The sequence below is a fragment of the Cnephaeus nilssonii genome, assembly GCF_951640355.1.
Source record: "Cnephaeus nilssonii genome assembly, chromosome: 1".
Lineage (NCBI taxonomy): Eukaryota > Metazoa > Chordata > Mammalia > Chiroptera > Vespertilionidae > Cnephaeus > Cnephaeus nilssonii.
In genome coordinates, this window is record NC_137072.1 from 48,073,765 (window position 1) to 48,090,908 (window position 17,144).

At 35.9% G+C, this 17,144-nt stretch overlaps 1 protein-coding gene across 5 annotated transcripts in view; it reads left to right on the forward strand.

The window, feature by feature from the left end:
• The window catches only part of CENPE (centromere protein E), a 73,959-nt gene that overhangs the window by 38,173 nt on the left and 18,642 nt on the right, over window positions 1-17,144 (forward strand). For 3 of the 5 annotated variants that reach the window (XM_079775155.1, XM_079775157.1, XM_079775158.1), the window contains 15 exons: window positions 67-221; window positions 449-763; window positions 865-1,125; window positions 1,283-1,441; window positions 3,247-3,537; window positions 3,696-3,854; window positions 4,272-4,559; window positions 4,677-4,829; window positions 5,001-5,285; window positions 5,887-6,045; window positions 6,449-6,730; window positions 7,859-8,149; window positions 8,718-8,876; window positions 10,838-10,945; window positions 16,627-16,845. In XM_079775155.1, coding sequence (XP_079631281.1) covers window positions 67-221; window positions 449-763; window positions 865-1,125; window positions 1,283-1,441; window positions 3,247-3,537; window positions 3,696-3,854; window positions 4,272-4,559; window positions 4,677-4,829; window positions 5,001-5,285; window positions 5,887-6,045; window positions 6,449-6,730; window positions 7,859-8,149; window positions 8,718-8,876; window positions 10,838-10,945; window positions 16,627-16,845 — 3,284 coding nt within the window. Of the gene's footprint in view, window positions 1-66; window positions 222-448; window positions 764-864; window positions 1,126-1,282; window positions 1,442-3,246; window positions 3,538-3,695; window positions 3,855-4,271; window positions 4,560-4,676; window positions 4,830-5,000; window positions 5,286-5,886; window positions 6,046-6,448; window positions 6,731-7,858; window positions 8,150-8,717; window positions 8,877-9,045; window positions 9,337-10,837; window positions 10,946-16,626; window positions 16,846-17,144 lie in introns of all 5 variants that reach the window. The other 2 variants (XM_079775159.1, XM_079775156.1) reach the window with 2 other exon arrangements.

Genomic DNA, 17,144 nt, shown 5'->3' on the forward strand with positions numbered 1-17,144 from the left:
TTAACATGTATGGAGATGGATAGACTTTTGGGGGATGATTTATTTAATTTACCAAAAATTTCCTAGATTTGCTCTGTAATTTGGAATTGGAAAGAAAGATTACAGATCTCCAGAAAGAACTGAAGAAAAAAGTTGAAGTAAATGAAGCTTTGCATGAAAAAGTTAATTTGCTCTCAGAATTGAAATCTTTGCCTTCAGAAGTAGAAATGCTAAGGAAAGAGGTAAACGCATTTTTAAGCAAATAACTCTTATTTTGATAGTAAAGTTAAACAAGAAAATACACTAAGAGACAATAAAAATATTGCCTTTTCTCGGTCAAATCTTTGCTTAATTTTCAATGTCTTTTTTTTTTTTTTGTAGAAAAATATTTTTGTGTTTGTTTTTGTTTTTCTGAAAACTTCAGTAGATCATACATTATTAACAATGCTAAGTATTCTTTTTTTCATAGGTAAATGATAAATCTGAAGAGCTATATCTAGTAACATCAGAAAAAGACAAATTGTGTTCTGAAGTAGTTAAAATGGAGAGTAGAATTCAAGATTTACTTGAAGAAATTAAGAAAACTAAAGATGACCTTGCAACCACCCAGTTGAATTATAAAAACATGGGTCAAGAATTCCAAGATTTTAAAAATAGTCATATTGAATTTGAACAAAAGTATAACATGGTCCTTGAAGAGAATGCAAGAATAAATCAGGAAATAGAACATCTCTCTAAAGAATCTCAAAAACTTGGTTTAACTTTGGATGACTTAAAGACAGAGGTTGGTACAAGATAACCCTCTAGGGAAATGACCTTTAGTCTGCTGCATGTATATTCCATAGAATGTTCTGCTTTTCACACTTACTTTGTCTTATTTTAAAGCTTTCTCAGAAAACCCAAGAACTTCAGCAAAGTCAAGAAAGGTTAAATGAAGTGGAACAGCTGAAGGAACAATTACAAAGTAGAGATTCCAGGCTGCAAACTGTAGAAAGGGAGAAAATACTGACTACTGAGAAACTTCACCAAACCTTAGAAGAAGTAAGGACCTTAACCCAAGAAAAGGATGACTTAAAACAACTCCAAGAGAGCCTGCAAGTTGAGAGAGACCAGCTGAAAAGTGACATTGAGGATACCGTAAACATGGTAAGGTTTTGACTGATTAAATGTTGAAAACTTGGAACATCTTTAAAAACATTATGGGAGCCATCATTTATTATTTATGATCAAGTAGAAACTGTAAAATTATTTTCATTGTTTCACCTTATTCTAATGGAAATGGTTTTGTATTTCTCTGACAAAGAACATAGACACCCAAGAACAATTACGAAATGCTCTTGAATCTTTGAAACAACACCAAGAAACTATCAACACACTAAAAATGAAAATTTCCAAGGAAAGTTCCAAGAATTTGCCTGTAGAGAAAACCATAAGAGAAACTAAGGATGAATTTCAGGAAGAGGTAAAGCATTCCTGTTCAAAGTTTTCATATATTTACATATGAGCTTTCTCCTTAACCTCAAACACTTAAGTACATGATGGTAATCTCAATCTTATTTATTACTCACAGTGGTAATAACTAACAATAATTCATAAACTTCATCCTAATATCTTTGAAATAATTTCAAGTATAACTGCTTACAATCAATTTGGAAAATGGCAAAAAATATTAGTTCACTTTTTTTTTTAATGCCCGTGACTAGAATCGAATCCAGGACCCTTCAGTCCGCAGGCCAACGCTCTATCCACTGAGTGAAACCAGTTTAGGACCATTAGTTCACACTTTGAGCTGATATTTTATTTTACATCATATTTTTATACTAAACTTATTTAGAGTTTACTATAAAATCAATATGTATATCTTATTTAATGCCTATTTCTAGTTCTTCAGCCATAATTTTACTAGCAGGTGCTTAAATCTTACCTTACTCATTCTAGGCAGTATGGTTTGTTTTTTCCTGAGACCTTATGAGAAACTGCTTTCCTGGTTAACTAATACACAAGAAAAGCTAGGATGGTAATGATGATTTTTTTAAAAGGGGTGTATTATAGTGTGCTAAAGCTGCCATAACAAAACATCATAGACTGGGTGGCTAAAACAACCGAAATTTATTTTCTCCTACTTGTGTTCTAGAAGGCCAAGATGGCCAAGATTAAGGTACCTGAAAATTCTGTTTATGGAGAGGCCTTTCTTTCTAGAAAGTAGATGGTGTCTTTTTTCTGCATCTTAATATGGCCTTTCTTCTGTGCCCTAGAGCTGAGAAAGTGTCTGATAACTCTGCCTCTTTTTTAAGGACACCAGTCCTATGGGACCAGGTCCCACCCTTATGACCTCATTTAACCTTAATTGCCCTCTTTAAATGCCCTATATCCAATAGTTATATTGGGGGTTAGGGCGTCAACAAATTTTGGGAGGACAAAATTCAGTCTATAATGAAATAATTAGAAACAGAACTAAAAATTACTCATAAATACTTAAAACTATTGAAAATGAAAGTTTTAGAGAAGACAGCTTTTTTCGTTAATATTCAAAATTATTTAGAAAAAACAATACTTTATTATATAGACAAAGATGAAGCCAAAACTACTTTTTTTTCCCTTTAAATCTATTCCTTCAGCATCTCATAAGGCACTACTGTCTTCCTCATTAATTCAGTAAGAAATAAATTTATTCTCCATTCTGATCTTCCTAAAACCCTTTGATGACACATTGTTACTCTTGACATCAAGGCCGGAATCCTTCATGAGGCAGAGGATTCCCAGACCTTGCTGGTCTCTAGCATTATTTCAGTGCTCTCATCCTCCTGCTCATTATATTCCAGCAACTCTAGTCCATTGTTTTTTCTCATCTAATTGCCTTCAGATGGTCTCCCTACCTGCAGCATTACCATACCGACTCCCACACTTCATAAACACTCACCATAGGTTAGGTTTGCCGCTAATACACTTGGATAACCAGTACTTCTGTTTGGTAAGATTTGAATTCATGTCTACTTTTCCCCTAAAGTGTCTCAAAATGGCAGAGATCCTGTAAGTCTCATTCCTGTTTTATCTCCAGCCTCCAATAATAATACACTGACGTCACAGTGAGCCCTCAATATTAAGTGCTAAATACCCGAATAATGGAAGAGTAGGGAAGTGGGAGAATTGCTCTGTAAATGAACCATTAAATCCTGTCTTAATTGTTTTAGAAAATATCCTGACTTCTTTTCCCCTAAAATAAAGTATCTTTGGATATCAACTGTACTGTTTTATGATTCTCTTAAGATCCAAGAGGCTCAAGACATACCAGAACAGTCCTTTAATGTGCAGGAAAAAGACAATGAGATTACGGAAATAATCAGTGAGATGGAGCAATTGAAGGAGCAACTCAAAGCTAAAGAGTCAGCATTGCTAAGATTAGAAAAGGAAAAACTCAACTTGTCTGAGAGACTTCAAGAAAGTCATCAGGAAATAAAATCTATAACTAAGGAGAGAGATGACCTAAAGAGGCTACAGGAAGCTCTTCAGTCTCAAAGTGAACAACTCAAAGAAAACATGAGAGAAATCACAGCTAAGGTAGGTTACATTCTTTTCCTTATGTATGTGTGTATGTGTGTTTAACTAATTTGTAAGCAAATATTTTTGTGGAAACTAAACCTTTGGAAAAAAAGGAATCGGAGTGTAATGGTTATAATGTTTCTATAAATTTCTTACAATTTCCTCTATTAATAAAGCACCTAGAAACAGAAGAGGAAAATAAAGTTGCTCGTTGTCGCCTGGAAGAACAGGAGGAAATTATTGATAAGCTGAGAGTGAATCTTTCAGAGAGAGAAACTGAACTATCAAGTTTCCAAAAGGAATTAGAAACAACCAATGATGAATTACAGAAAAAGGTAAATTGGGCGTGAAGGGACAGTGGGGAAAAACCTGAGGGAGGTAGCTAACCGAATTACAAAGAATACTTACTTTTTACATACTAAATTGTTTTGGAGAGCATACTGAGTTTTTTACCTAAAAAAAAATAATAATATATATATATACACACACACAGTGGTGGGTAAAAGTACATTTACAGTTCATATGGAAAGACATACTGGTTATGATTATTACAAACAAAGAATAAATTGCTTTGTGTACTCGCAACTATAAACCTACTTCTGCCCATATATATGCATATATGTGTGTGTTTGTGTGTGTGTGTGTGTGTATCACATAAAAACACAACATACATACATGTGTATACAGATACAAATAAAAACAGACTTTATGCATTTGTATATATACTTTTTGGCTATTATCGTTATTTTAAGATACAAGAGCTTCATGAAAAACAGGAACAATTTATTTGCTTCAAAGAAATCAGTGAGACTCAGGAAAAAATGAGTGAACTGGAACAATTAAAGGAGCAACTCAAAGCCAAAGATTCATCACTAGAAAGCATAGAAAGCGAGAGGCTCCAGTTAATTGAGAAACTTCAGAAAAGTGAAGAAGAAATGAAAATTATAATTAAAGAAGGAGATGAACTGAAAAGGGTGCAAGAGGCCCTTCAAATGGAGAGAGACCAACTCAAAGAAAACATTGAAGAACTTGTAGCTGAAGTAAGTTTCCCTCTTCTGATGTTTTTTGGATACAAAAATAGTATTAGAGTGATAACAATGCTCACTATTAACTTCTATTCATTATTAACTTTTATTCATTTTGCTCCCATCATAAAGAGACAAAAAATCAAAGAGGAACTAAAAACTACTGTCATTCTTCTGAAGGAGTACCAAGAAACTATTAGTACAAGGAATATTTCAGAGAAGACAGATCAAGGAGCAAATATTCAGAGAGATTTAGAAAATTCAGATGCTGAACTATGGGGAAAGGTAGGTCTTGTTAAATTGGAAAATGACATCAGATGATTGTGTTCCTCATGTTCCTGTGAAAGTAAAAAGTATATACATTAAACTAAATGTAAAAATGATTTACTTAATTTAGAAACAAATCTTTTTTCTAAAAACCTGCCTTTGCCTTAACTTGTTTTATGATTTTCTCAGATTCAAGAATTTCCGGTAAAAGAACATCAGCTTGAAATGAAAGCTGTAAATGAGACTGAGGAGAAAATGTGTGAAATAGAATACTTGAAGAAGCAATTTGAAACCCAAAAGTCAACTGTGGAAAACCTAGAAATAGAGAACATAAGGTTAACTCAGAGACTCCAGGACAACCTTGAAGAAATGAGATCTGTTACAAAAGAAAGAGATGACCTTAGGAGTATGGAGGAGACTCTCAAAGTAGAGAGAGACCAGCTCAAGGAAACCCTAAGAGAAACTGCAATTAGAGTGAGTTACCATCTTTTCCCCATCTAGTAAAAATGACACTGTGTCCCAAAAGAACCACAGACAATAGGGTTGATGGGAGTGTAAAATTGGTGCAGCCTTAGAAGGTTGAAGGAGGAAGAGGGCGTGTATTTGGTAATATCTTCCAAATATTATAGTAAGTTTATTCTTTTACCCAAAAAGTTAAGTTGTACATATTTACCCTGCACACAGCGCAACCCTAGGAAGATATTTGTAGAAGGATATTCATAGCAGCAAGTTGCAATAACAAAATAAAGCAAACCAAAAAATAGGGAAAATTCTAACTATCTGTTAGTAGGAGACTGCTTACATAAGTGCAGCACATTCAGACCATAGAATGCAAGTCCACAGATAAAGAATGAGGTAGAGCTATGGTGTTGACTTGGAAGTATCCTGGCAGGGAAAAGGGGAAATTGTAGAGTAGTATATCTAGCTTGTATTAGCATCTGAGAGTCAATTGGAGGATGAGCACTAGGAGGTATAAGGAGGGAGAGGAAATTTTACTTCTTACTCTGTACTTTTGTACATATGGTCTGAATTGTGTTCATCTGAATATATTATTTTTCTTTCTCTAATAATAAAGGACCTGGAAAAACAAGAGGAACTAAGACTTGCTTACAAACATCTGAAGGAGCATGAGGAAATTATTGATGTACTCCGAAAGATTGTTTCTGAGAAAGCAAATGAAATATCAAATATGCAAATGGATTTAGAAAACAAAAATAGTGCCTTAAAAGCACAGGTATCTCTTTAAGTTGTTACCTAAGTAATAGTTTTAATCAATTCTTTTGTGTAGTGCAGTGGTAGGCAAACTGCGGCTCGCGAGCCACATGCAGCTCTTTGGCCCCTTGAGTGTGGGTGGCTCTTCCACACAATACCATGGCCTGGGCGAGTCTATTTTGAAGAAGTGACGTTAGAAGAAGTTTAAGTTTAAAAAATTTGGCTCTCAAAAGAAATTTCAATCATTGTACTGTTGATATTTGGCTCTGTTGACTAATGAGTTTGCCGACCACTGGTGTAGTGAAACATGATATGAATTAGCCTAAAATTGAGGACAAGTAGAGATTTTGTCTACATAATTTAGAAACTAATGTTTAGCTTTTGTTATCTGTTTATATCTTAATTTATTGTATGATTATTTCAAGATCCAAGAAGTTCAGGAGAAAGAACATCATCTTCTTGAAGTAAAAAATGATCTCAAGGAAACTATGTATCAAACAGAGCAATTAAAGAAGCAATTGGAGGCACAGAATTCAATCTTGGAAAATACAGAAACAGAGAAATTAAAGTTGACTCAGAAACTTCATGAAAACCTTGAAGAAATAAAATGTGTTACTAAGGAAAGAGATAGCCTAAGGAGAATGGAGGGAACCCTCAAAATGGAGCGAGACCAGCTCAGAGAAAGCCTCAGAGATGTAGAAGCTAAAGTAAGTAACACTCATACCTCTTCCTAGTGAGGAAATGTGAGCCCTTCTTTGATAGAAGCATACACAAATGCACACATAAACCACAAGGTTGTTCATTGTAGCAGAAAATGGGAAACAACCAAAATGTCAATCAGTAGGAAACTGGATAAAGATGAGCGATGTGTCAAGAATATTATACAACAGGTAAAAGGGGAAAAAAATTAAATAGATTTGAGTGTCCTAATTGGGAATCCCAAAATAACTCTTAGTGAGAAAAGCAGGTTGTAAAATAGTGTGTGCATAATGTGTTTGCCTCTGGAAAGGAGAGGTTTGTGTGGAAGGGAGGGAACAGAAGAGGGAAAAGCTTTTAACTTTCTAACAAAAATGTAGAGTAAGAATTAGAGTTCTGTTATTTTTACTAAGAAAATATATTACTTTCATTTAAAAATACTAGTTACCTTGCCTGGCTGGTATGGTTCAATGGTTGAGTATCGACCTATGAACCAGGAGGTCATGGTTTGATTCCCGGTCAGGGCACATGCCCAGACTGTGGGCTCGATCTCCAGTAGTGGGCGTGCAGGAGGCAGTTGATCAGTGATTCTCATCATTGATGTTTCTATCTGTCCCTCTTCCTTCCTCTCTAAAATCAATAAAAATATATATTTTTAAAAATACTAGTTAGAGTAAGAAATAATAGTTTTATTATTTTTACTAAGAAAATATAATACTTTCATTAAAAATAATACCAGTTAATCATAATAGGGAAAAACTGAAAATAATGCAAATACCTATCAAAAGAATTATAATTTATAAGATCAAAAGCAGGCAAAACTCATCTAGGATGAGAAAAGTGTCAGAATAATGGTTGTAGGATGGGATACGTAGCAACTTTAGGATGGGTCTTTAGAAAGGTTCTATATTTTAATCTGGGTTGTAAGTACATAAATGTTAAGAATAATTGAGCTATATATACACTTAAGATTAGACCGCTTATTTATTTATACCTCAAAAGAAAATAATTTCTGTGTGGAATTATGTATTCATTAAAGCAACATGGGAAAACTGTTGTCTAAATCAATTTAGAAAGTTCTTTATCCTTCCCTTAAAAACCATCTGTCTGCTAACATGTTATTTTATGATCATCTTGAGATCCAAGAACTTGCGGCAAATGAACATCAACTCTTAAAGTTAAAAGAAGACATCAGTGAGACACAGAAGAAAATGTCTGAAATGGAGCAATTAAAGAAACAATTCAAAGCACAAACTGTAACTCTGGGTAAAATAGAAATGGAGAACTTAAATTTGGCTCAGAAGCTTCATGAAAACCTTGAAGAAATGAAATCTGTAGTGAAAGAAAGAGATCATCTAAGGAGAGTGGAAGAGACTCTCAAACTGGAAAGAGACCAGCTCAAGGCAAATCTACAAGAAACCATAGTTAGAGTGAGTTGTGCTCCCTCCCATCCAGTAAACATGTTTTTAATATAAGAGGCTCCATTCTTTGAAAATAAATGATACTGTTGGTGAAATGTAAATGTTACAATTTTTTAGGAAGACGGTTTGATAATATCTTATTAAAAATTTATCAGCATATGCATTTGCTACAGCAATTCCACGCCTATGAATTTAACCTATCAGTATAGTCACACATTTTGGGCAGAAACACAGCAGCATTTACTGCAACATTGTAATCCAAATGTCCACCCATAAGTCACTGGCTAGATGGAGCTCATCTGTGTAATGGAATACTAAGCATAAGAATAGGGCATGTGATAGTGATTTAGAGAGATGTCCAAATGATATGAAAGGTGAAAAGTGACAGATTTTATCAGGGAACAGGACTGGGATAGGTGGAACTTTTACTGTAGATCCTTCTGCACTATTGTAACGTAGTAGTGGGATGGTGGTGGTTTTTAACGATAAGCATGCATTTTTTAAGATTTTGTTTAACCAGTTCATTAAGGAAAAGTAACGTTTTTTATGTCATCATTTTTCAATTCTAATTATAAAGGATCTGGAAACACAAAAGGAGCTAAAAATTGCTCGTATTCATTTGAAAGAGCACCAAGAAACTATTGATAAATTCAAAGAAAGTGTTTCAGAAAAAACAACTCAGATCTCAAATATTCAAAAGGATTTTAATAAATCAAAAGATGATTTACAGATAAAGGTATGTGTTGTTTTGTTCTTTTGGGAGTGTCCAAAATTATTTGTGAAATAAGAGAGGATATAGATAGATATAGATAGACATAGGTATATGTACATATATAACAAATAGACACTAGTTTCCTTCCTTTAAGGGATTCTCATTGCATTCTAACTTGTTTTATTATCTCAAGATCCAAGAACTTCAAAAAAAAGAGCTTCAACTTCTTAAAATGAAAGAAGATGTCAATAAAAGTCATAAAAAAGTGAATGAAATGGAACAATTAAAGAAACAATTTGAGGCTCAAAATTTATCTATGCTAAGTGTGGAAATGGATAACTTACACTTGACTAAGAAACTTCATAAAAGCCTTGAAGAAATAAGAATTGTAGCTAAGGAAAGAGATGAGCTAAGGAAGATAAAAGAGTCTCTCAAAATGGAAAGAGACCAATGCAGAGAAACTTTAAGAAAACTAATAGCTAGAGTGAGTTCAGAATCTTCCCCTATCTAGTAACTATTTATAAGAATCAAGCTTTTTTGAAAAGGGTAATGGTTTGTTGTTTTTTTTTTCTGAAAATGTCTACAAACAATAAAGGGTAATTGGGAAACTATTACTATAATTTTTCACACAAATAGGAAATACAGGGTTTTTCTTAAAGCCACATGTTTTTTAAAGGGTTTCAAAACAGAGAAATAGTATTATTCTCAATTTGCAGGATATTTGTAAAAGATTAACCCTTTGCACTCGCTTGCTTTTTTCTCGATTCCTTTATTCTACTCGGGATTTAATTTTTTAAATACCCCAGATTTTACAAAGCGCAGCAGTAGAATAAAAAACTGGAGTTTCTTTTCATACAAACTTATTTATTTGGATTTTTTTATATTTCAAATTATTGATACATTCAAAGAGTAATTTTAATCTCGACATCCGAGTGCAAAAGGTTAAATATCCCATTTCACTACTTCTACATAAGAGTTTTAGACATGGGCTCTTGTTAATGATGTTAGAAGGGAAAAAGTTAAACAAGATGAATACAAAAAAAAAATGAAGTTGTTCTAGTATGACTTCAAATTGAATATCAGAAAACAAAATTCAGGTATGAAAATGTATGAAATCTATAAAGAATCAAGTGGATTCAAAATCATTTGTAATCTCAATGGAAATATCAGACACTTGGGAATCTTTATCGTGGCCTAATTAAATTTTTAGAGATTTAAATCAGTCAAAGATTTTATTGAACAGTTAGTTATTTTCTTAGATCCTATAATGAATAAGAGAAACAAATGGGAGAAAGTATTTTGCTTTATACAGAAATACAAAGTGTAAACAGGATATGAGTTTTCTGCTTCCAGGTGCTGGGAGGAATATATTAGTAGGAACACTGTAGATAGTACAGATGTGTTTGCTAGTGTTTTAGTTGGCAGCAGTGATTTGGATTCAGACATTTGGAAAAATTGGAACCAGAGATAAATCTAAAACCTAATTTGAAACTATGAATATTACAAGAACAAATTCTATCTCCAAAAAATATGTGGTTCTCCCATTTTTTTCCCCAATGAGTTGAGATCACTGACTACAAGACGTAGTAGTGCTATTATTCATTTTCTGACCATTTTTAACATTGCTTTTGAACTACAGGTACAATGTTTAATTCCATTATTTTTTTTAATATATTTTATTGATTTTTTACAGAGAGGAAGGGAGAGGGATAGAGGGTCAGAAACATCCATGAGAGAGAAACATCGATCAGCTGCCTCCCGAACACCTCCCACTGGTGATGTGCCCACAACCAAGGTACATGCCCTTGACCGGAACCAAACCCAAGACCCCTCAGTCCACAGACCGATGCTCTATCCACTGAGCCAAAGGAGTCAGGGCTAATTCCATTATTGAAGCTTGATATACAATATGTAATTGAAAAAGTATGTGTAGACATTCCCTATGAATGTAATTATAGTTGACACCTTATTTCTTTGTGTCAAAGCAGGACGAACAGAACCACAAAGAAGTAGTAAAATCTGAAAAAAAGTTACTGTGTGATGAAAAAGAGCACCCTAGAGAAAGCCTGAGAGAAAAGTGCTTTGGGATAAAAGTAAGTGCCCCCTGTTTAAATTACAAATGAATATCTGTATCCTTCAGAGGTCGATGGCAGCGATTTTCAAGCAGTGTGCCGTAAGAATTTTTAAATATGCAATACCTGCCCTAACTGGGTAGTTCAGTTCATTAGAGCGTCGTCCTGATACACCAAGGTGGCAGGTTCGATCCCCGATCAGGGCACGTACAAGAATCAACCAGTGAATGCATAAACAAGTAGAACAACAAGTCAATATTTCTCTCTCTCTCTACTTACCCTCCTCCTCCCCACCTCAATCTCTCTCTGTCTCCCCCTTCCTTCCTCTCTCTAAAATCAGGTGTGTGTATTGTTTTGTTTTAATTTTTGTAACATGTAATACCTGACTAGTCAGGTGTACTGACCTCTTTTCCCTTAGATTGTTAAATTTAAAAAAATGACAACAGGCAGCACAACAATCGGTTGTGAATGAATCAAAAGTATACCTTTTTTGTTGTTGTTTGTTGCTAGATTTGGCAAAAAATATACTTTCGGGTGAGCCGTAGAATTTTAATAGTTTATGTGTGCCATAAGATGAAAAAGGTTGAAAATAGTTCGTCTATGGAATCGAGGGAACCTCTGTGGAATGAAAAGATAATGGTCAATATGTTCCTAAACTTTCTAGTGCAGGTATATAGGTGTGCATATATACATACATAAACAAAAAGCAGTGGGGGCTTGTGGTTTAAGGCCTCACTGGAAAGATGACATTTGAGTAAATACCTGAAAGAGGTGAAGGATTGAGTCATTCAGGTATCTGCTGGACCAGAGTGTAGGCAGGAGGAACAGCAAGTACAAAGCTCCTGTGCAGAGCCTGCCGTGTGGGTCCCAGGAACATCACGAAGGCAGAAAGTTAGTAAGAAATGAGGTCAGACAGGACAAACCAAGATGGCGGCATAAGGTAAACACCTATACTGCTGCCTCGCACAACAATTTCAAAACTGCAACTGGAAGACAGAGCGGACATCGTCCAGAACCACCGGAAAGCAGGCTGAGTGGAAATTCTACAACTAGAAGGAAAGAGAAAAGGACACCGAGACTCAGGAACTGTGGAGGTGCGGAGACCCATGCACACGGAAAGGGCGGGCGGCTGAATACACAGCTGGCTTACTCGTGGCGCGCAGAGAGGGCAGGCAGCTAACGCGAGGCTAGCTTTCTCGTTCGGGAGGAAAAGAAAACTTCCCGACTGCTGACTGCACTGAAATCCAGCTCCGGGTGAGACCTTGAGTACCAGACTCATTCGGGGAGAAACTGGACTTTCTGGCAGCGGGCGAAACTCGAGAGCAGCCTTCTCTCAGAGGTGCGTGCAGCCATTGCCGCGGGACAGTGGGAACAGGGCCCTCTTAGGGTGGGGCTGATGGGAAACCAAGGCTGTCTGCTCCACCCTGAGACTCCGCCCCACCTAAGCTGAGCACAGAAGCCCTCCCAGTGGCAAGCTTTCTAGCTCCGGGTGAGACCTTGAGTACCAGACTCATTCGGGGAGAAACTGAACTTTCTGGCAGCGGGCGAAACTCGAGAGCAGCCTTCTCTCAGGGGTGCGTGCAGCCATTGCCGCAGGGCACTGAGACACAGGGCCCTCCTAGGGTGGGGCTGATGGGAAACCAAGGCTGTCTGCTCCACCCTGAGACTCCGCCCCATCCAAGCTGAGCACAGGAGCCCTCCCAGTGGAGACACTGCTGATCCTCACAGCCAATTGGCCTGGAGGTCCACTTCCCCTCAGTGATACCAACAACAATCAAGGCTTAACTACAACAAGACTGCACACACAGCCCACAAAGGGGTGCACCAAGAGTGACCACCACAGGTAACTGGGGAGGCTGAGCTACTGGGCCCTGCTAAGATACCTAGTACAAAAAGCCACTCCATCAATTCAGGGAAGCAGCTAAAATGTGGAGTCAAAGAGGCAGGCCACAATTGAAGGAAATGGAGGAAAGCAAAAGACTGGATATAAAGTTCAAAACCATGGTTATAAGGTTTTTCAAGAATTTCCTAGAAAAGGCCAATAAATTTAATGAGACCCTCGAGGATATAAAAAGGATCAACTAGAAATTAAGCATACACTGACTGAAATAAAAAATATTATACAGAAACCTAAAAGACCAGAGGATCGCAAGAATCAAGTCAAAGTTTTGGAATACCAAGAAGCAAAAAAACACTTCTCTGGAAAAGCAAAAAGAAAAAAGAACCCAAAAAGTTGAAGATAGTGTAAGGAGCCTCTGGGACAACTTCAAGGGTACCAACATCAGAATTATGGGGGTCCCAGAAGAAGAGAGAGAGCAAGATACTGAAAACCTATTTGAAGAAATAATGACAGAAAACTTCCCCCACCTGGTGAAAGAAATAGACTTACAAGTCCAGGAAACACACAGAACCCCAACCAAAAGGAATCCAAAGAGGACCACACCAAGACACATCATAATTAAAATGCCAAGAGCAAAAGACAAAGAGAGAATATTAAAAGCAGCAAGAGAAAAACAGTTAGTTACCTACAAGGGAGCACCCATACGATTGTCAGCTGATTTCTCAACAGAAACTATGCAGGCCAGACGGGAATGGCAAGAAATATTCAAAGTGATGAATAGCAAGAAACTACAACCAAGATTACTCTACCCAGCAAAGCTATCATTCAGAATTGAAGGTCAGATAAAGAGCTTCACAGATAAGAAAAAGCTAAAGGAGTTCATCATCGCCAAACCAGAATTATATGAAATGCTGAAAGGTATTCTTTAAGAAGAGGAAGAAGAAGAAAAAGATAAAGATAAAAATTATGAACAACAAATACGTATCTATCAACAAGTGAATCTAAAAACCAAGGGAATAAAAAATCTTATGAACAGTATTAACTGGTGAATATAATAGAATCAGGGCATAGAAAGGGAGTGGACTGACAATTCTCCGGGGAAAAGGGAAGTGGGGGGTGCGGGAAGAGACTGAACAAAAATCGTACACCTATGGATGAGGACAGTGGGGAGTGTTAAGGGCAGAGGGTGGGGTAGGAACCTGGTGAAGGGGAGCTATGGGGGCGGGGGAGGAACAATTGTAATCTGAACAATAAAGATTTATTAAATTTTTAAAAAAAGAAATGAGGTCAGAGAGTTAATGGGGAGGAGGCAGGCTGTGGGGCTTTAAAAAGACCGAGTTTTACTATGAGAGAGATGGAGATCCATTGCAGACTTTTGACCATGAGAGAGACATGATCTGACTTGCATTTTAAGGGGTGACTCTCACTGCTGTGTTGAACATAGAGTGGAAGCAGGAAGGCCATTTGTAATCCAGGCAGATATTGGCTTGTTAGCAATGGAAGTAGTGAGGAGTGTTTGGAGATAATGAAGGTGAAACCAACCATATTTTCCATTGCTCCTATTAGAATGCAAGATCACTGAAGACTTGTTTTGTGTTTAGCACATCCCTAATGGGAGTCAGCATTCAATATGTATCTTTCTCTCTCTCTTTTTTTTTTTTGTTCTGTCAGTTCTTTCTTTGTACTGTTTTCTCTGTTCTTTCGGGGTTTTCTTTTTTGTCTTTGTTCTTTATTTCCCCTTAGGTTTTTTTTTTTCTCTCTTTTTCCATCTTTTCGCTTTGTTCTCTCCATTTTTCTGTTTCCTATATTTTTACTTTCTCTCAATTTTCTATTTTCTCTCTCCTCTCTTTGGTCTCTGTTTTTTTGTTTTCTTCACTCCATTTTCTCTTTTATTTTCTCTTCTCTATGTTCTGTGTTCTCGCTTTATTCTCTCTGCTCTCTGATTTCTCTGTTCTCTTTATTTTCTTGGTTCTCTCATTTTGTTCTTTTACTTTTCTCTTTGTTCTATTCTCTCTTTTATCTCTGGTGTCTGGGTTATCTCTCTTCACTTTGTTTTTTTTCACTTTCTCTGTTATTTTCTTCTTTGTTTTCTCTTTGATTTTCTTTGTTGTTTTGCTATATTTTTTCTTTGTTCTTGTTCTCTGATAACTTTTGTTTCCTTTTTTCTCTTTGTTCTTTTCTTTTTCTGTTCTCATTTCTTTTTGTTTTCTCGGTTCTTCTCTGCATTTTCTTTTTCTTCTGTCTTTTTTCTCTGTATTCAACTTATTCTCTTTATCTCCATTTTTTTGTTCTTTTTTTCTCTTTGTTCTCTCTCTTCTCTATTTTTTCTCCTTTTTTGGTTTTCTCTGTTCTCTTTGTTCTCTTTTTTTTTGTCTCCGTTTCCTCTGTTCACTCTTAGTTCTCTCTAATTTCTATGTTCTCTCTTTGATCTCCTTGTTTTCTGTCTACATGTGTCTATTAAAAGTACAAATGAATGACTGCTCCATACCATAATGTGATTTATCCTAAGGTCAAAGACAGCATACCAGATTAATGAATATCTATCTAGTTTTTCTTTAAATTATGAAAAAAAGAGCTCACTATTGTCAGAAGCCCCTTATTCTATTATTTAGTGCCCTGAACTAAATGGTTATTCTATATAATAAAAGGCTAATATGCAAATTGTCCTCTCGACCAGGAGTTTGACTGGGAGTTCAACCAGGGGACGGGGCCAGTCAGCCTACTGCCCTTGGCCCCTCCCCCTGGCCCAGCCCACTCCCAATCAGGGCGGGCCAGCCAAACCCCACCTGTGCACCAATTTGTGTACCAGGCCTCTAGTTTATTATATGATTGTGTCAACTTGAACCTAATGTGTCCTTCCACTTACACTCAGTCCACTGTGTCACCCTCCTTGCCACTTGCGAGTCATTTGAGTTGATGGACCTAGGCTTACTGAGTGTCTACCACATGCCAGGCACTACATTTGGTGCTTCACCTCATGAGATAGGTTTTATTGCTTCATTTATATACAAAGAAGCTAAGGTGGAAAGAGGAAGTTTAGTAGTTTTCTAAGATCACATAGCTAGTTCTTTCACGTATTTAAGTCCACCATAGATAGTAAGTTGGTAGAATCAGGATTTGAAGCCAGGTCTGATGAAGTTTAAAGCTTGGGTATGGAGGTGTTTTTATAAATATAATTTTATTTCCTTTAACATGTAATGTGTACAAATTTTATAGATTATATCGATATAGATAGTTTGAAATATTTTACTTGATCCCCATAGGAAACTTTGTGGCAGTTATTGTAGTCTTTATTTTGTGGTTGATAAATGTCTCAATGATTTCCCCAGTCAGAAAGTGGCAGTGCTAAAACCTGAACTCTGATAAAATGTTAGAAAACTCAGATTCTAGGCCAAACAAAGGTGTGAAGAGGTTATATAGCTAGTTTGATTCTTAGCTACTTGTTTTATCTGCTACCTCACACTGTCATTGTAAACATTAACCAGCATTCAGCCTTGAGCTACAATATATACTACATTGAATTCACTTAAATTTCTCCTCAGACTTTGTAAATGCTCATTCAAATCATGGATAGTCAGAAGACTAAAAGAAAATATCAAATGTTAAAAATGGTTAATTCTGATTTTCTTTGTTGTATTTGCTTAGATTTTTTTATTTTCACAATAATTATGTATTATTTCTATAATCCAAAATCAATAATATCAGTTTCCTTTTGTTGTTTTTTTAATCACAGTGGTTTTAATTTATTAACTCTCCTACAGAAAATATAAAAGCATAACTTTTGTTTTAATTCTAGGGCTAGAACTACTTATTGTTAAATTAGAATCATTTGTTAAGTTGAATGAATTCTAATTTTCTTTAGGAGCTTCTGAAGAGATACTCAGAGATGGATAATCATTATGAATTCTTACATAGATTGTCTCTTGACTTGGAGAAGGAGATTGAAACCCAAAAACAGCTTTCAGTTAAAATAAAAGCAAACCTCTCACTTCCATATCCACAAACCAAAGAGATTCAAAAACTTCTTACTGTAAACCAAAGGTGTTCCATGGAATTCCACAGAGTCATGAAGAATCTAAAGGTAACAGCTTTTTAGTAATATCTTTGTAAATATTGCTGTAAATTTTGGTTACAAACATCATTGTATTTAAGTCCACCTTTGTGAGTTGACACATTTGCTTCTTAGTATATGTACTTCTGTCTGAATTAAAGATTACATGGGTCTAAGAATAGTGTGCAAGATTCTCAGTGTACCAAAACCTGGTCATTCAGTAAAACCTGAGCTCTGCCTATGGGCCTAGACACAGGTATGAATAACATCAAATATTTCATAGTCTAGTGGTTGAGGCAGATATATAGACAGATAGTAGTAAGTGCAGT